This window comes from Cryptomeria japonica, chromosome 4, assembly GCF_030272615.1.
Source record: "Cryptomeria japonica chromosome 4, Sugi_1.0, whole genome shotgun sequence".
Classification (NCBI taxonomy): Eukaryota; Viridiplantae; Streptophyta; class Pinopsida; order Cupressales; family Cupressaceae; genus Cryptomeria; species Cryptomeria japonica.
In genome coordinates this window covers 723503119-723524183 of record NC_081408.1, presented here as the reverse complement: position 1 = coordinate 723524183, position 21065 = coordinate 723503119, and the positions used below count along the sequence as shown (strand labels likewise).

Genomic DNA, 21065 nt, shown 5'->3' with positions numbered 1-21065 from the left:
TCCTCTTATAATGGCTGAATCTCTTGGGAGGTTGATCAACAGGGCCAGAGAAAAGGCTCTGCTCGTTGGAATAAAAATCACCTCTAACATGGAGCCTATCACCCATCAACAATTTGTGGATGACACCATGTTGTTTGGTTCAAGCGGCCATATGGAGGCTTATGGAATTAAAAATATTCTGAATAACTACACTAATATCTCCGGTCAAGAAATCAACACTATTAAGTATAATATAACTTTCTTTAACACAAACAAAGAACTTCGAACAAGCATTCTTAAAAATCCTTAAATTTAATGAAGGAGAACTACTGTGTAAATATTTGGGTCTCCCTTTAGACAAAGGTACTAGATCCTCCAGTCTCTGGAACCAGGTTGTGTCCAAGATTACAAACAGAATATCCTCTTGGAAAGGCAAATGGATTTCATCTGCTGGAAAGGCCACTTTGATCAAGGTGGTCCTCTCGACCATGCCTATTTATCAACTGTCATGTATGGACCTACCCGCTTCCAAGAGGAAGGAAATAACTAGTCATATTAGGACCTTTTTTTGGCAAGGTTCGGAAGATAAAGCAAGACTTCCGCTGATTGCCTGGAACAAGATCTGCTTACCCAAGGAAATGGGTGGATTAGGCATCAAAGACCTTCTTATTCAGAGCAAAGCTTTAGGGGCCAAGTTAGTATGGCGAATGTTTTCTAACCCCAATGCTAAATGGGCCCGTACCCTTTTCAACAAGTATATGCACAACCCAGACCCAATTAGCATCTTCAGAACTGCCCACCCTCCTAAGGGCTCCATAATTTGGAACTTTATGCTTGATTGTAGAAGCATCATTTCTGATAAATTAACTTGGTCCATTGGCAATGGACAGGATGCCCTATTTTGGAGAGACTCTTGGGGTGCTTTCCCGCCCCTCATCACTCTTCCTAACCTAAAGTCAATTATTCCCACCCTGGAAGGACTGTGGGGATCTCATGTAAAAGACTACATTGAAGAATTTAGCATTGGACATTTGAAAAAATGGAGATGGAAATCGGTAATGCTTCCTGATATTGTGGCCATGGAAAGTTCCTCCTTATCCCAGATTTTGGCCTCAAGAAATATTGCCCTGACTCATGATTCTGACAAATTGATATGGGCTGGCTCTAAAAAGGGAAGATATGAATCAAAGGAGGGATACAAACATATTCTTAACAAAAAACATACCCCTTGCTCCAACCTAACTTTATCGTTATGTTGGGACAAAAGGTGCCTTCCGAAAGCTTGTCTGTTTGCTTGGCTGGCTATTCAAAACCGAATCCTCACTTCTGAAACTTTTAAGAAATTCAGATATGAAGGGCCAAGTAGATGCCCTTTATGTGAAAAGGCAGAAGAATCTTCTAATCATCTTCTGGTGACTTGTGATTATGCTCATAATTGCTGAGGTTGGTTAAGAAAGCAGTTGATTTACTACTCCCCCATCCCCAATAGCATTTTGGATCTTTTTTATGCCTGGCCAATCAGGAACATTGGTAGCATGTTTGAACATTTATGGGTTATAACCCCATCTATCACGATTTGGGAAATATGGAAAGAGAGAAATAGGAGGATTTTCAAAAACAACAAAATGCAATGGTATCAACTGGTCAATAAAATTGAAGCCTTAGTAGTTGAATTAGTAAATAACCAAACCCTAAATCTCTAGAGAGACATCAACATGTCTTACTGGGATGAAAAAATGAGACTCAGATGGAAAGGCCTAAAAATCCCTCCCTTCATGGGCAGGGGTTCCCCAGCAAATGAGCTATCTCGTAAGAACTGTGAATGGGTCCCTCCTATCAAGGGATGGTTTAAATTGAACTTTGATGGTGCCTCGCGAGGTAACCCTGGACAGGCGGGTCTTGGCTGTAGCATCCACAATTCAAATGGGGAAGAGGTGGCCTTCATGGCTCTACCCTGTGGTTCTAGTACCAATAACATGGCCGAAATGAAAGCATTGGATGCAGGGATTAACTTAAGCATGTTACTCAATATTAAGAAGATTGTCATTGAAGGTGATTCGGCTATTATCATCAATGCCCTCAGAAAGGGGTCTATGCCTGACTGGAAACCTAATGCTTCTTTGGAAAAAATCCTGACAAACATGAAAACATTTGATAAGACCATCTTTAACCACATTTACAGGGAGGGCAATAGGAGAGCTGACTTCCTTGCCAATTTGGGAGCTGATGGTAAGACATTGACTCATGTTGTTCCCAAAATCAACCCTTAATCAATAAGCTGATATAACAGATGACTCTGCATATGAATCTCTATAACTAAAACCGAATCTTCAAAACTCTCCTACCTCATTTCATATAGAAACACTAATACTTCAGATACATAATTAAAACCCTAGACTCTTGTTTCCATACCTTAAACATGCTTATACATAACCATATACATTTACAAATATATATATATATATATATATATATATATATATATATATATATATATATATATATATATATATATATATATATATATATATATATATATATATATATATATTCGTATACTAGTATAAAATCTATTCACTACACAGTGAATCAAGCAATCCATCTAAAATTCATGAATTGGGTATATAAAGATACCTGTGTGTAAATATAAGGGGAAGGTTATATATATATACACAGGTATCTATATAATCCATCCATTTAAAAACAAATATATTCACCACCTTTATAAACTCAAATATCCAAAATTAGGAATAAAATGAACCCCGACCAATTATAAAGATTTCCTCAAATATCTTCAGACAATCATATAACAATGACGAGACTTTAGTTTTTTAAAAAATATAAAAGGAAAAAGAAGACGGAAAAAAAAAACTCTTATAAGATAATAATTGAGATCATCACCCATAGCAAATAGCAATAATTAATCGGATCTCTATCTTTGCCACAATAAATTACAAAGATAGTATCAGTCACCACTGATGATTATGCCCTGCATTTAAATTCTCGAAGATCTCTGTCACGGGAATAATTGGTCCATAACTTAAAATATGGCCGATCATTATCGGGGAGGGCGGGGTCCCCTAGATTAAGGATTAATCAACCCAAAATTATGAATTAAATAATATTAAAATGTAGAGTATGCGAGATCCCCCTGTTATCTTATTAATTATGAGCTATCAGAGATCTTGATTGTAGAGTATGCGAATGCCTCTACGTTCAAAATTATTTCGGGCTCCTTCTCATGATTTTACCTCTGTGATCGTATCATTTTTGGTTATGTATTTTTTCGGAAACCAATGACTTCCTTCCAAAGTGGAGTTTTTGTAATTCATATTTTCAGATTATGATTCTCCGGAGAGTTTAAAACATTTAACCTCAAGCCTCAGCTTAAGGTCTGTCAAGCGGATAAGCTACTATTTTCCTACGAAACCATGTGGTGATTCTTGAGATAATGGACACCCCAATTAAACTGTGTAGTTCAAAGAGACAAATGGCCTTTGAAGGTGCCATTACTCGGGATCGCCTTAAGCGCATTATGCGTCTCCCTCACACCTTGGTAATTGATGCTATGGAGAATATCTTAGGCCCTGATTTCCTCACCAACTCGGAACCAGGGCCAATATAGACGTGGCCGCCATGTTTCTTGCTGTCACTATGAGTTATACCAAAAGCCGTGAAGATACTAGTGCTTTGTGCAGAGAGGTCTTCGATGCCTCTATTCTGGGCGACCTTGAGAGGGTTTTAGTTAATATTGACAATGATGGGACTATTCCGCGGCCAAGGAATTACGACATTCTCATTCGGAATAATAGGCTAGTGCCTCGGTTCCCCATTATCTCCATGGATGGAGAGCCAGTATCCGCGGATAGGTATGAGGTAATTAGCCGTAATGTTAACTTTTTGCTTTTCTTATTCCATGTGCGACTCCCTCCTAAGCCGACATGGTTTGAAGACTACCTCAGAGCTAAGGGTCTAGTTCTGGAGGAGGATAGGGCTTCTTCTCCGTCCTCTAGGGAGGAGTGAAGTGACTCTGCTTTCAGGGGGAGCTTGCTTCCTTTTTTGATATAGCACTACTGAGGCTGGTATATACGTGGACTTAAAGTAATATTACAATTATAGTTATCTGTATTATGTTTGAGATAGCAAATAGTATAGTAGTTTTAACAGACAAACTTAAGCATCATATAAAAAAGACTTAATTAGTATGATATTTTACAAATTACTGTTACCAAAGGAACATGTAGGAACAACTACTATATAGATATACATCACAAACTTGCTATTAAAATAGTTAAATAGATCTTCTAGATAGCATACTACTTCGGGTATCCACTTTGATTTATTTCGAGGGACATCTGCTGGAGTTTTAATGCCATCTGTTGATGTTTTCTATATTCTGATGTCTCTATGTCAATTTTAAGCTGGCCAACTTTACGTGGCTACCTAGCAAACTGTGAACTCCTTATGCTATAAAACTTCAGGGCAAGGGAGGATGGTTTATATGAATCTCCCTCTCCCACTCTTGTTGTTGTAGCCTGGATTTTACCCTTACTAAGGATAATGTCCAGGAGCATAAACAAGAGTCGGAGGACTGAGGTTTTATGGTAGGAAGGACCTCTTAGCAATTATGCTCTATCCTAAGCATATCTGGTACTTAAAATTCTGTCTCTAAAATTTACTATTTTCTAAAAATTTAGGAGATATGTATTCTTTGGAAATAATTTTAGGTTTTATCAGGCAATAAACTATCGACTGATTTTACCCTTACTATTTTTTTTGGAAATAATTTTAGGTTTTATCAGGCAATAATACTAACATAATTGTCAAGCTGTGGAACAACTGACATTGCAGGTCAAACAGGTTGTTACTAACAAATTTGCCGAGTGTATGAATAACTATTATTGCAGGCTACCAGGTGATCTTGGGCAATCTTGGAGCAACTCTGAATCACTATAGAACAACTACAACATTAAAGAGGAGAGGGAGCATTTGGCTAATGAAAACATTTCTTTCTGGGCTTGTAAGGGAAGGAAATATTAAAAACCTTCCCACCTGATAACCCTGGCCTGGGGTTTTTTTTCATGTATCAAAACTGGAATTTATCTTGAAATATGTCGGACTTTGGTCCCGGGCTAGGCCGGAAGTTTTCTCGACTCCACTCTTTCCTACCGGCGCCCGCATGAGTGGAGTTATGTATAATTTCATAAATAAATAATAAAATATCTGGCTTCGGCCTTTTACCAATCAAAAAAAATAAAAATTACTAATTTAAAACTTTTTAAAGATAGAAATAAATATATTAAAAATAAAATAAAATTGTAACATAAAATGAATGTACATATAAAATTAAATATTTTTATCCATATCATTTTTATATTTTTTAATATTGATAAAATAATATCAATAATTTTATAATATTAATAAAATATTTAAAATTTAAAAATAAGAAATAAACATTTGACTTATATTATTTGAATATATAAGCAAACCATGAAATTCTTATTAAGAACAGCGTCAAATTAAATATTAAAAAGTGTCCATATCCATTGAACCTTATGACCCCAATTAATGACTCACCTAACTACAACATCTCACACATTTTAATTACTATTTAACATATTATCTCTATAATTTCAAAAGTATAAAAAAATAAAATGAATGATTTTATTGATGTCCACATGACTGAACAGCATATGGGACCAAGAAAAACACCCACGTTAAACCTCCCGAAAACTCACCAGACCACCTCATTCATTTTAAACTCTTAGTCTGAACGAAATAGAGGACGTTTTATGGCAACTTCAACATGTCTAATTGTCAAACAGATACTTCCATGACCTGTATCTTTTAATGGGATATTTGATTCCTTCCCATTTGTCTGTATTGCACATAGCATCGCTACTTGTATTAGCCATAGCTGTTACCTGTGCGCTGCTATCTACCCACTATCTGCCTTTCTCATTTTCAAGCATGGCTGCAAACACTGTTCACAACTTTACTGTTAAGGTGCGTTTTGTTTGTTCTCTTAAAATGAATTGCTATCAAACTTATCAACAAAAGGTTTGCATTTTCCCTTTTCTTATGTGGGTATAGTTGGTGGATTACAGGACATAAAGGGTAATGATGTGGATCTGAGCGCGTATAAGGGCAAGGTTTTGCTTATTGTCAATGTTGCTTCTCAGTGGTATTGATCCTGCCACGTCGTTTTGATTCTGGTTTCTTAGTTTTGCTAGTCATGCTATATGCACAAATTATCCTCGTAGTAAGCTCTATGTTCTGGCGAATTTGTTTTCCTTTTTCCAATCCGGTTGTCTGTAATGGATCTGTATTTGGCATAAGAACGAAGTTCTGGAAAATTTTTGGAATTAATATTTAGTAGTCTTTATTAAGCTATTCAACTATACAGAGATACTGGAAAAGAAATCTATGAAACGTTCTAGATTGAACTTCCTTGGTGATTGAGGCCCTGATTTCCCTTTTGTTGCGTCTCGATCTAGCATGAATTATACCTATGAGTGGATAATGATAGATATTTTAAGAATTTTCGGACATGAAAGCATTCTAGTGCTAGAGTGAAACTGAAAATTCCCCTCTTGACGTCTTATTATCTTACATATAAGTTCTTAATATAACAACCCAAGCTCGTGGACCTATCCCTCCCATCCCCATAGAGATTGGGAAGCAAATTACAGTACCTGCCCTTTTATTGTGGCCAAGTAAGCCAGCCTTTCATTGTGATTGGATAACTGATGTCTGGTAGTTGATGGTCTCTGATTCACTAAACATTGGATTAAAGTTTTAGTCATACTCCAGAGGGCCATTTTCTGGTGTCAAGGTAGGCTTATTGACATGACAATAATCCCTGTCCAAGAACCAACAAGACATGCTTCCAGTGGAAGCAGCTGTGATAATGTGGGCTTTATCAGACAAGGTCAGTTATAAGTACCAGGCAAAAGCTGGCAGAATAGGAACAATATCTCAGCTTCAAATCTGTATTTTCTTATTTTTAATTGTAAAATTTCATAGTTACAAGCCTCAGACTCGCCTCAAATTTGGCAAGCTGATTTTGGACTCGGACTTAGACCCAGCGCCCAGACTTGGCAAATTGAAAAACCCAAGAAACTCAGAGATATTTAACGATTTAAAACTTGTTTCATGTACCCCTTAATAAATAAGCCTTAAAGACACAATCACCTCATCAAATAGAAGATACTTTGATCATATATACAAGCATACATCGATCAAATAACTATGAACACAAATTTTAGTTGAAGGAAACATATTTAGATATATAAATATTGTCAATTGTATATAAAACTTATGGAATATGATGTCCATGGCATCAAAACTAAAATTATAAGTCTATGGCTTAGAGGAGCTTGCATTACTCATCCCAACATCGCGACAATTCATGCATTGGTGCCTAAGACAGGTCTTCTATGATGATGTAGCCACAATATTTGGTTGTCTCAGTGATTGGTGTGCAAAGTGAGGAATTCATTATTAAATTTTTCTTGAAGCCTTCAAGATTGCATGCTTTGGTGACAAGCTCATTAACAAAGCGGAATGGTAAGTAAAATATAAATGGTTATGTTCTATTTTGACCTTAGCTAGGATACTAATAGATGGGATTGTTCTATGAGTTGTCTATGCAAGGCATGATTGATACATTTTGCATTATGAAAATGGCATTTCTTGTCAACTATGACTTGTATTTAATAGTACAATGACTATGGCACGCCAACTTTGCCTATGGTGTCCTTGTATACTAAACAAGTTGTCTAATGTATGAAACAAGATAATCCTTGATTGTGGCTTTGACTATGAAGATGCAGAGATTTGCATCTTACAACAAGGGATATGTATTTTGTAGATGTTTATGATCATGAAGTTTTGGCCTATTACTTGCTTAGACTTATAGTTTGATGGGAGTTTCGAGGCAATACCAAAATATGGTTGAGTGGTAGCGCCCCTCACAGGGGTCTGGGGGTAGTGCTTCCAGCATGGTCAAGGGGCAACACCCCTTGCAGGATCTGGGGGTAGTGCCCTAGGCGTGTTCCTTGTTGCGCTACAGGGCAGGGTTGAGGGGTGGAGCCCTTGCCACCAAGCCCAAATGAAGACCTTCTAAACCACACAGACCATCATGGTGCATGCTATTTTCCTTTTTTTTTTAAATCTTAGATGGGTATGCCATAAACCAAATAAGCATTGAAATTTTGTAAGTTTTGAAAAAATAAATTAAAATGGTTGAGTCTCTAAGTTGAGACTCGCCTAGACATGGCATTTTTGGTGAGTACTTGGCTATCAACTCTCCCAAACTTGCCCAGGGTGGCTCACCTTAGGACTTGCTGAGTCTAGACAAGTCTTGGAACATTGGTTATTGTAGCTTTTGTTGGTGCCCAACTTTGTAGTGCCTAAATTTGCATGATCCATGCCCCTTTATGGATTTTTTTCTTTAAAAGTTATAACCGATTTGAGAAATCCTTGACTGTGTCTACATCAATCAAATTTGCACAAAGTGTTGTCCTTCATCATTCCTCGTGTTTCCCTCAAATTATAAGTTTGGGTGTTTCTGGTCATTTCCTAGGGCTTGAGGAAATTTTTGGAGTTTTGCAATTTTCTAGCCTAGCATATCATTCCTCCGATTGCCACCTTTTCCCTTGTCTTTGTTGGAGTTTCAAAATCTCTTTTATTGGCATGCTTTTCCTTGGACCCCTACAATCTGATGCTTTACACTAAATTACCTTTTGGAGTCATGGTTTTGGTCATCTTTTTGCTTGCATGCCTTGAAGGATAGGTTCCTTGTCATCCCCAATCCTTTACTGTGCTATTTTTTGAGTCGTAGTTTTGGCCATCTCTTTTCCTGCATCCTTTGTAGCATGTGTTCTTTGCTATGTTACCCAGGGATGCATCCCCAGTATTTTTTGTAGGCATCCCTGTCCTGGAGACAGAGGACGTCCCCATAAATTCTGCATATTGACAATGAATTCTAGAAGCAATTTGATTTTGACACTCAATTTAACACAAATTTGGCATAAGAACCCTGCTAGTTCTTATATGTTAAGGTTCTATAATGTATATGTGCATGCTTTATCCATGATTTCATATGAATATTTTAAATTTCCCTATATATTTTAATTTTCGCTATCTTTTATATAGCCGTCCCCTTTGCCGTTCCCTAGTCGTCCCCAAAATTGGCAAAAAAAATCATTGTCCTGGAAATGCGTACCCCTGTCCCCTGCCATCCCTGTCCCGGAAACTCAGGGTAACATAGGTTATTTGGTTTCCCCAATCCTCGACTTTTGACTTTTCCCTTCATATACATTTTTTAGAGTTGGGATGAGAGAATATCTCCAACATGATACTTTTGGGTATAGGTTATAAGGTACTTTCGATCCTTGATCCCCAACAAATTGTATGAAACTATGGTAACCTCAATCTCAAATCCCGAAGCTCCACATCTCCCACACTTTGCATCGTTCTTCCCTACTTGCCTCACTGCACAACCTAGGTCACCATTAATGACTAAATTTGACGTTACAACTTCTCTAAAGGAGTTTACTTGCTTAGAAATTGTTGTTCATCTCAAGAATGCAAATTCATACGCATTTCCAACAATGAAAGATGAAGATGACCATTCAATTGTTAATGTGATGGTTGAACTCCTAACAAGAATGGTTTCCACACAAGCTCTAGGCCGCTATTTCTATGGATTTCTTGAAATTTCAACTTGTTCAACATGCAACATTAATGACATCCGTCTTTGAGTCGATTTCCTGCAAGGATTTAGGCAACTAGACAAAGTTCTATAAGTATGAGTTCATTTGGAATATCAAAGGTTAGTCATTTGCAAATCCAATTCCCATTAGAGCAGCATCATTTGTAAATCTCTAGGAGATTATTGTAGGTAAATAGTTCTTGTATCTGAATGTCTTTACAGTTCCATTTGTAGATCTTTTGGGAAGTTCTAGCTTAGGGTTTTCTCTTGTCACACTTTTTGGTATGAATGTAATGAAGATTTGATGAATGGGTCAACATTAATGCCTCGTCACACTTTTTGGTATAAATGTAATGAAGATTTGATGAATGGGTCGACATTAATGCTCAACATTAATTACCATAAATAACTTGTCATTCAATACTCTAAAATAGATTCACTTAAGTATCCTAGTAATACAACAAACAACATGTAAATCAACACACATTCACACAATGAGCACCAGATATACATGGAAAGTCAGGATGGGAAAAACCACAGTGAGAATAGCTGCTTGGATCTACTGCCCAAATTCAGCCTCACAAATAATGAATCACTTACATAGATAGAGTAGGCACCAACCTACTGGAGACAACAATCCCTGTTATGTATTGTGAGCACCGAGCCACTCGAGACACCAATCTCAAATGCCTAGATCTGAGCAATAACTCAGTAGCTAGGAACTCAATCTCAACAATATGAATTATGTAGTTTTAGGACCTTCAACATACAACTTGCCTCTAATCAACTTCAGCTCACTCTCCTCTAACACTTTAAGATATTTTGATAATGGTGCACTTGAATCAAGAAATCACGCTCTATCTCATTCTTCAACTCACGTAGTATGAACTTGTATCCTCAGAAGTACATCAACATCATCACAACTATTGATGAAATAAATTCAGGACACTCATATATATGTGTCACAACTACAATTTACAATTACAAGTTGGCCACACAAATTTACTTTATCAAACGTGTAATAGGCTAGGTCCTAATTAGCCCATACACACATCAATACACAGGAACATGCCACACACTTCTCAAGGAAGCTTAATTAGGTCCTAAAGATTGTCCATGTAGAATCTTTGGTAGAAGCACACACTACACTCCATCCACAGGTCGACCAAAACAAATGTGCAATATGTCTGACTTAAAAGCTCACACATGGTTCCACACAAGGAATCACATCATGCGGATCCTATTGAGGATCAAACTGATGATGAGGGACATCCACCTTTAATTTCCAGCAGCACACATTCAAAACAACCGCACCATTCCTAAACACAAATTGAGTTTGTCAGCAACACAATAACAAACTGGTGAAACAAACACACTCTTTTGCCACACCAGAATTCTAGAAATGCTGGATATAGGTCAAACTTTTGTAGGCATACTCTTCATTCAAACCACACGTCCCAATTCTCAAGTATTAGCAAATGCAACTCTTTGCAAGTTACCAGAGCAAGCATACAAATTGGATAACTACAACCAACGTTTTGAAACAGACTTCTATCAACATGAAAGGATGCTCTAAGATAATACAAACATGTCTTGACCAATTTTGTAGTCCTATCAATCAATGGGACTGCATAAGTGTGCCACTACTCAAAATGCTCTGAAATGACAATGACAGTAACACACTTTTCCAATCATCTAGATACAATAGAAGTAAGCGGCATGACTGCAACACATTCTCTCTTTGAGACAACTCCCTTTTTGACATCAATGACAACTTTTGTTCAACAATCTCCCCCTTTGTCATTGATGGCAAACAACAAAATGTTGTTGGTGCATCAACATATGTTAGAGAAATCTAATATGTTAGGACTGAGTGACCCTACCTATCTTCAGTAACTTATCTCCATTCTTCTTAACATTTTGAGTCCATTTATTCCCCCTTTGACATCAATGGCAAAGGCCAACAATTTCTCCCCTTTATGAATCGGTTCACTTCTTTTTTGCTCATCCAACAGAAAGACTCCCCTTGAGTCCATATACCAATAATCTTGGTGAGATATGTATTTTTATCAATTTGCAAGACCACCAAGCCTTCTTGCAGCAGAGAGTCAACATTTCCCCTACACCTGTATTTCCTCTTGATTTAAGAGGATGGAACTACAACTCCCAACTTCTTTTGGAGATACTCAAAAGTAACCTTCGGAAGGGGTTTTGTGAAGATATCTGCAATTTGTTCCTTAGTCTCAACATACTCCAACTTTACCTCGTTGCAACTTTCTCTCTTAGGAATTGATACTTAATTGCAATGTGTTTTGTCTTTTAGTGAATTACTAGATTTTTGTAACTATTGATAGCGTTGTATTATCACACAAAAGTGAAATAGGTTCATCAAATTTCACCTTCATCCATAAAATAGGAAATTGCTGCAATGTATTTTGCTTTACGGTAGATAGGGATATTTAATTTTGCTTCTTACTCAACCATGAAACTAGGTTGTCTCTAAGATATAATGCTCCTCCACTTATACTCTTCCAGTCATCAATACATTTGGCCCAATCTACATCAGTGTATGCAATCAAATTGAAATGCACTCTTAGGGTACCATAAACCAAATTTCATTGTAGCTTTTAGGTACCAGAAAATCCTCTTTGTAGCTTTGACATGAGTCTCCTTTGCCACTGCTTGAAATCTTGCCACCATTCCGATTGCCTGCATGATATCTGGTCTGGATGCAGTCACATACAACATGCTTCCAATCACTGATCTATATAATGTCTGATTTGCCGAAGCTGAATCATTATCCTTGCTCAACTTACATCTAGTAACCATAGGTGTTCCTATTGGTTTGCAATCTTCCATCTTGAATTAGTTCAACATCTTCTTTATATACTTGGTCTTAAAAATGAATATACCCTTTTCTGATTGAGAAATCTGTAAACCAAGAAAAAAATAAAACTCACCAAGCATTGACATCTCAAACTCCTTTTGCATAGCATTTTGGAACTCCTTTCTTTGCGGTAGAATATTCCTTAGTAGGAAATCTGGTCTTTGTCCGCTTTCCTTCATGATATGGTTTGTAACTTGTAGATGATGGAAGCTTCTTTATCTTAGGCATGTCTCTTACCATTCCTTTTGAGCTAATTCTCACAAGGTCACCAAAATCGATATGTCCCATCCTTTTGTGCCAAACCCAGGTTTCCTCTCTTTGTATGACAAAACAATTTTGTCCATTTACTTCACTTAGATGATATACATGACTGTTAGTTTTGCTTCCGTCGGCAACCAATTCTTAGGTATCCTTCTTCCTGATTTCACAACCTTTCTCATTGAAATATAAACTATATCCATTATCACACATTTGACTTACACTCGGAAGATTATGTTTCAAACCTTCTATATACAAAATATTATTGGTTTTTGTCTTGTCACTATCAAGACTCAATGTACCTTTTCTGGCAATCTGGGCAACCAAATTATTACCAACGTAACATCTCCTCCGTCATACTTTTTGAGATCTATGAACTTGCTTTTATCTCCGGTCATATGTCTCAAGCATCCGCTATCAATAATCCACAAATTCTTCTCCTTTTGTGTATGAAGTGCAGTTTGAACGACAAATACTTTTCGGATTTCTGCTCTTTCACTTTCTTTATCCAAACTTTCCTGGAATCACTTTTTTGACTTACCAGACTATTTCCTTTGTTTTCTAGTACAAAACAACTCATAAAGCTTCTACAATTCCTTGCAACGTGTCTATAGTTGTTGCATTTATTGGGGGAGTGCGAGGGAAAAGCTGCTTACGCATTTGGAGTTGACACAAGTGACTGGTTGCTTTCATTTGTATTTTTAGCAAGTTAGTGTGGAATCTAACAGGTATTTAGATATTCTATATTGTAAAACTTGGCTATGGATACCGATACACAATGTCATTCCTTAGAATAAAGAGAAAAATCACAATGACCATGTAATCTAACTTCATGATTGGAACTAGATGTAAATTGTAATCAATAACATTTGAGTTTATTGGTTGAAATCTAGTATATCTAATAAGAAAATTTTAAGGCTTTTGCAGAGAATGTATATGCAGTTAGATAATTCTTGGCAATGCTGGTGCTGCATATTTTCATTTCCTTAAGAAATAAATGCTTGGTAGATGTTAATGAATGTATTAGTAGTTTTAATAAAACAAGTTTATAAATTATTAAATTAGATTAAAAAAAAGGTGTTTTCAAGTACCCTCGTCTCCTATTTTCCAAAAATAGACATACCAATACTGGTATAATAGTCTCTTGTACCAGAACTAGGACAGGTCTCCTGGCAACCATGGATTTTTAAAAACTCATCTACTAGAAAGCATAGAAAAAAAAATAAAAAAAATTCAAGAACGGTGATATTCCTATTTGCAACTATGCAAATCTCATCATTTAGATAAGTTAGGTTCTCTAGCATTCTTTTTTCTCTAAAGAGTAAAGATTTGGTTCTATATATATATTTCTATTGCCAAGAACGATTTCCAAATTTTGGGTATGATCCCCTTGTCTCCCATTGTTGTAACTCTATGGAACATAGAATTATAATAACAATATGAATAAATAAAAATAATTATATTAGTTATATATTCAATAAATTAGTAATAAATATTCAAAAATTTATCTTAACATTATTCACAATAAATAATAATATAGTTCGCACATAACCTAACTCTTAATACATACACATTCACATCCTAAGGTTATGTAATAAATTATTAAATGATAACATACATATCTATATGTGTGAGAAGGTTTTGTTGGTGCTAGTGGAGGATATTCAAGTGGTGTTGAAGGGGGGTTTTGTGCTGTTGGAGCCTTGGAGGCAATACTTTCTCAAGATGGAATATCTCTTCCAGGTAGGATCATGCTTGGGAATTTTGGTGGTGGCCTGGGCATTCCTTCTCCTCGTTCATATTTGGTAGTTGTGAACAATAATGCCATTGTGCTTTCCTCTTGCCCTCATTCTTGGGCTAAGTCATTTCTTTTCCTTTGTGCTTTGTTTGCTGCCATGGTGTTTTTGGGTGGTGAATAACAAGGTCTTCTTCGCCAATAAGAGTATTGTGGCCTTCCCTTTCAGACTTGCATCATTGGATTTTAGAACATTGGCCACCTATCTAAGAGGATAGAGAGGAGATTTACCCTTGTGCTAGGGTTTTTTTTGTGGTGACATTTGAGTCATCAAAGGACATGGATACTATGTTGGATATTAAAGTTTGGCTGTGGGGCTAGAATTCTCTTTTGCTTTGGCCTTGGTATCCATCCTTTTTGCTGCCATTTGACCAAGTCTTGATATTACACCGGTTTGGGTTAGATTATCAGATCGCCTTATTTGCTTCTCTAGTTTTGGTGCAACACTACTTTTGAGGCCATTGACAATGCGTTGGGTTGCTTTTTGAAGGTTGACGCAACTACTTTGGACTACTCGCACACCTTTTCTCATCTTGGTGTACATCGACTTATCTAAGGCTCCCCTTGGGGGAGTTATCTTGTAGGTGGTCAATCTTGGACTTAATCTATCGACTACGAGGGTATCCCCTTTTATTGCAAACGTTTCTTTGCTGTAGGATATTTGGCTTTGGATTGTTCTTTGCTATCCACAGTCAATTTCATCTACTTGGTGGCAGAATGCCCTCCCCCACCACCTTATTGTGTATCCCTAGGACTTTGACTCCAAAATAGGGGAATCAACTCATTTTGGTTCTCATTTGGCACCCTAACTCCTACCATTAGTCCCTATTGGGCTTGTTGAGGTTTCTACGGTTCCCATAGTTCCCATTGAGGTGTCTTCCTAGTTCCTGATCTAGGGGCTGATTCCATTGCTCTTGATTGTCCTTTGCTTGGACATGATGCCTGACAGTTCTTGTTGTAGTTCCTTGACATTCGGCATCTTTGTTCAAGTGTTTTTCTCCCCTTATGGCGTCCCACCTTAGGCCATCTACGGTGGTTTCCCCACTCCTTGTTTTGAGGACTTGGAGAACTATGTTTCATGGATTGTTGTCTAAATACAGAAGAAAGGTCTTCCCAAGTTCGCCTCTCAATCGCACACCATGGTTAACGGTGTGTGGTTGACTAGATCTGGGTTTGGCATTGCTTAGGCTAGATCCATGGTTATTGTGTTGTACTTGTGACCAACAACCTGGTTGCAGTTGTGCTGTTTTTGTTCCTTTTGGCTGTTCCATTTCTTGTGAAACCCATTTTGTGCGCCTTGGGCTCTTCTATTGTAAACATGCATATTTGTTGCGTCCTTTTGCTTTGTTTTCCCAAAAATGTCCCTTTCTCCCATAACTCAACCTCCTCCATTTCACATGTCTGATACACATTAGAATAGCATCCAAACAATCTAGGTATCTAAATTTGACTTGCAATAGGTGAAAAGGAGGAGAAAACAGTCCATAACTCTACCAGACCTTCTCTACAGCCACAATCAGCTGATTTTCCCCTCGTTTTGTCATTCTATCTCTTATTCTATACCCTTGCCTTGTCCAGGATTTCTGTATGGTCAATTGACTGCAGCAAATTCAAATCAAGGTGTCAGTCTGGGGGAGAAAACCCTTCAAACTCTTGCTCTAAATCTGCAACATTTGGTTTCAGGTTTGGATTGGTTTTTGTCAGTTTTGCATTTAAAATCTGTTTAGATTAGTTTTTTAGCTAGATTTCATTACTAATTAGTTTAATTTAGAATCACAGCAGTTAGTGTTAGTGTAATTAGATCAATTTAGCAGTAATTTTGTCAAAGTTCATTTCCTGTTATGCAAACTTTCTTTTTCAAACTGTTATGCTATAAATATCAAACATTAGTTAAATCTTTTCGGTGAATCAGTCAAGCATTGCAAACATAAACTAGTCTTTTGGCTGTCCACTGCATCAAACTAATTTATCAAAAGAGTCTTTCAAAGTCTGTCAAGTGAGCAACATATTTCTTGCAAACTGTCAACCTGCAGCATATTTACTTACAAACTTATAACCTGTTAAAGCTTGTCAACAACAATCTTACTCAACATCTCCTGTCAAAGGACAACTTACACATTTCTTGCCATATTTGCAAACTTGTCAACATGCATTATAAGTTGCACCAGTTTCTGCCAACTTGCAGCCCCCCTTGGGTAAATCTGCAACCTGTTAAATTTGTCATTACAAAACTGTCATCTTGCATTATTTTAAAAACAACAAACTTTCTTGCCAAACAATATATCTGGCCAAACACAGTTTTGCTGTCTAATTTTCTTGCAGTGCTTTGGCTTGACCCCAAAAAGTTTTGTGTGCTGAATTTTGTGCATATGTAGATGTCACGTGTGCTCCCCTTTTAGTATGAGACTAGAATGCCCCATTATTTTTTCCTAAAATTGGGAAAAAGCTAGCAGTCTCCCGTACCTGCAACTTTTGTACAATGAAAGAAACATGTGGAAGGTTTTTTGTCCTGACAAAGATCAAGCCTTCTCAGATGGAGTTGAGAGGAGAGTGAAGAATATAGGTAGCCTTCTAGATAGCGAAAGCGAAATTGATAGTGATCACTGGTGGAGTTTGTCTTATGTGATTCCATTCAATTCACAAGAGAACAGGGAAGAATTGTTCCCTGAAGTAAGCAAATTGAGTGTTTTTTTGCCAAGCTTATTCTTGAACAACATCAATGCTTTTCCTACCTCAGACAAATACAGTTGAACCAAACTCCATGCACAAAGACAAAAATCAATTCCTTGGTACCCAATATGGACAGGAAGGCATTATTGGTTAGAAGCAACGAATAAAACAGAGCCATTGATGAAAGACAGGGACCTGTCGAATGGAAAGAAAACTTGTGATCTCATCTGATTCCAGTGCCGGCTAAGAGCATTGTTCTAGATGGAGGTAAATCTAACAGTAAACTGCTAAAGCATGGGAGGCCACTCACACGCATAGATTCTGATCCTATGCTTCCTGGAGGAAATATTTAGAACATTCAAACTTATAGCAAGTCAAATTTGCTGACATAATTGAATTCATTTCTGATTGACATTGACTTAGACACTTCTAGGTTGCTCCTTTTCAATTGTAAATGAGTATTAAAAAATTATACACTTAAAAGGTATATTTAAATGTTCATGGTTTTAAAAATTCAGCTTCGTTTAGTTTGTTTAAGTCATTTTATGTTTTCTTCATTTCTGCTTGTGTGTGCGTGCGTGCGTATATATATATATATATATATATGTGAGTGTATGTATGTATATATATGTGTATATTATATATACATACATATATATGTATGTATGTGTATATACATATATACATACATACATATATATGTATGTATGTGTATATACATATGGAATCTGAGGTTGAACTTAGTGAGGCTACTAAGAAAAGAGTGTTTATGCAAACTCGCAAACAAAGATACAAAGAAGAGGGAAAATTAAATCCCGTCGAAGGCATTATATATGTAAAACAATTGTTTTTATCACTGATATAAACACTAGTACTAGCCAGTCCACTTTTCTGCATCGTTTGAAAATCTGGAGGGTGTTTGACAGGTCATAAACTTTATGTTCGTTTAATTCAATTAGATTAATTATTGTGAACACCCGCTGTACAGTTTTCTTGCGCTTTATGGTTTACATTTTTTCAGCATGTCTTAACGAATTGCCATTTGACTCTTTGATTGTCTGTGCACCGTGCAGTGGGCTGACTAATTCCAACTACAAAGAGCTGAACCAGTTATATGAAAAGTACAAAGATCAAGGTACTTATCCATAATACATTTTCGGGCTCTACAGAAGTTGTAGTTTTTCGCTATGTGATATTTTCTAAAACTGCTTTTCTGGCAGCATCCAACTCAAGAAAAGGGGATCGCTATATTCCGAATTCATCTTTACCTTTTTCAGTATGTCAGATAGTAATTTGATATTTGAAGATTTTTGAATAATGAAGAGATGAGCTATTTGGAGTTGTATTAGTTTCCCTTAAGAGGGTAGTAGAAGCTATTGTTCAAGGCAAAACACTTAATTGCATGGATACAAATGAGGAATATAATTTTTATTAAGGTAAACAAGGATTTTGAAAGAATCCAGATCCTTGTACAGAAAGGAATAAAGTAATAAAGCTCAACAAAACATGAAAGAGCAACCATGAGAAATCGACAGTAAAATTACATCACAATTAAAAACAGATTAAAGGGATAATAGAATACTCAACAAAGGACCAACCCAAAATCAAGGAAATTTGAAGCGAAATCGTTCAAAAGATCTTTATTTAACCTCAACCATCATATCTTTAATGCGAAAAATCCTTACACAAAAATCTCATATCCAAAGGGCCATATGCAGTCCCATCTCCTAACCCCAGGGTCTTCATCACAGTATGGTTTCAGGAGCATTTCCCCTACTTCCTTCTGCACATCATCAGTGGTGGTGCTTGTTCCTCTTTCTTCCAAATGGAATAATATTTCTTGTTGCCTTCCAAACTTGAGTTTCTCATTCAAGGTGTGTATTTGGAGGGTTGTTTTTAATAGTTGTGTTTTGTCAACTTTAACACATTTTATCTGTCACTCGATAACTGTTTCAGGATTTGAAATACTTGCATTTCCTTGCAACCAATTTGGTGGACAAGAGCCAGGTAATAATGATCAGATTGAGGAAGTAGCTTGCACTCGCTTCAAATCCGAGTTCCCTATATTTGATAAGGTCCGTCACTCACAGAGTATTCCCAAACGTCCCTATTAGATGATATCTAGATTTCCATCTTTAATATAATGGAACTCGTATATATAACTCTCGAAGAAGTTATCTCATAAGCACTTGGAAATCAATTATTTGATGTAGATTGAAGTCAATGGTGATAATGCAGCACCCATCTACAAGTTCTTGAAAGCAAGTAAAGGTGGCTTTTTGGGGAATAAAATAAAGTGGAACTTCACTAAATTTCTAGTTGACAAAAATGGGAATGTTGTCAGCCGATATGCTCCAATAACTTCTCCACTCAAAATCGAGGTTTTACAATCTTCACCCTCTAATTCTTTGAACCTTTCAAATTTTTTATTGCATGTGTAAATTTACTGGTGTATGTGAATTCATCCTATTTTCAACTTTTGACTTGTACGCCCAATTTACAATTAATTTACATATTTAATTGGGTTGCATATTCATAGCGATGCCTGCCCATCAGGACATACATTTAGCATTAAAAACTTAGACGAGTGGTGAGATGTATTCTTCAAATACAACTTTATTAATCTCTTCTATTCTGATTGCAGAAAGATATTAAGCAGCACTTGGAGGTCTCCTAATTCTCTTCGTCAACATATCTATGAGTGTTATGTATCTATTCATGTATATTAGGTTTATTAAATAATTGGCATATGATAACCCTTGGTTAAATGGACATTTTGTGAGTTTTGAACATAACCCAAAAGTTATCGTTTGACCTATGGCATTCATTTGAGTATGGATGCCAAAATATGTGGCTTTTTAACTATAATATGTACATATTTAAGGGGTGTTAATATTTATATTAAGTTAATGTAGTATGTTTTGTGAAGAACCTCAAAATAAAAATATAATTACAATGAAATGCAACTGGATTAGTTCAAGTTCCTTTTGAATCATTGTTATCACTGTTTACAAATTTCTCTTTCATTCTCAAATAAAAAATATTGGACTATTTCTTTAAATTATAGAATGCGTGTTTTTCCTAGTTTTTTTCATTTCTAAGGGAAGAACATCATTAGTCTTTATGGTTCCAATAACTATTTACTCTTTGTGCTCCCAACCTCTCGATTGCGAACTTTTTAGAAATCTAAAGAATGATAATTAAAAGCCCATTAATAATTTTCACATGTACCAATAGCCACCCACCTTTTAGCGTTTTTGGATCATAATTGGCCCATTTGCGCATGACTACTAGGATATTTGTTCATAAGTATTGACAATTTTAAGTGTAGGGTTATTGGGGCACCTTTAAGTATGTATTGGTCAACTCTTTGAAATGTGTACTTTTCAACCCTTGCGCACATAACAAATTCCACAATGTGCGTTGTTACTACCCAAAAGCCAAAATGATAGCTATAAGCAGTTAAGTTGCATATGGAGACAACCCCCAAAAATGTTGAAATTTGATGTATCGTTTAGGATCTGTGGTTGCACAAAGTTAGCTATAATAGATACTAGTGTGCTTCACCTATGAAGTGTTCAGATTATTGTCATATAATTTTTTTATTATAATTATTCAAATTTGGTTTGTTTAAAGTACTTTCATGTGATGTTAGTTCTTTTATGACTATAATTTATCTTTGAAATATAATTTATATCTATTTTTGCCTCTTTTTAATTATATGTAATAGATAGAGTTAGAGAATGAATTCCTATTGT

The 21065-nt window shown here is 36.3% G+C and overlaps 1 protein-coding gene across 1 annotated transcript; it reads left to right on the top strand.

Moving 5' to 3' along the window:
• The first annotated feature begins 5640 nt into the window (after window positions 1-5640).
• On the top strand, window positions 5641-20299 carry LOC131027475 (probable phospholipid hydroperoxide glutathione peroxidase). Its single transcript, XM_057957560.2, has 6 exons — window positions 5641-5985; window positions 6087-6163; window positions 18381-18442; window positions 19264-19382; window positions 19521-19688; window positions 19952-20299. The coding sequence occupies exons 1-6, from the start codon at window positions 5830-5832 to the stop codon at window positions 19982-19984; spliced, it is 615 nt and encodes a 204-aa protein (XP_057813543.2). The 5' UTR covers window positions 5641-5829; the 3' UTR covers window positions 19985-20299.
• The last annotated feature ends 766 nt before the right edge of the window (window positions 20300-21065 follow it).

Coding starts and splice junctions, on each gene's coding strand:
- LOC131027475 (XM_057957560.2), top strand. CDS start 5,830: ATGGGATATTTGATTCCTTCCCATTTGTCTGTATTGCACATAGCATCG. Junction 19,383..19,520: donor AGTTCCCTATATTTGATAAG/GTCCGTCACTCA, acceptor TATTTGATGTAG/ATTGAAGTCAATGGTGATAA. Junction 19,689..19,951: donor CTTCTCCACTCAAAATCGAG/GTTTTACAATCT, acceptor TTCTGATTGCAG/AAAGATATTAAGCAGCACTT.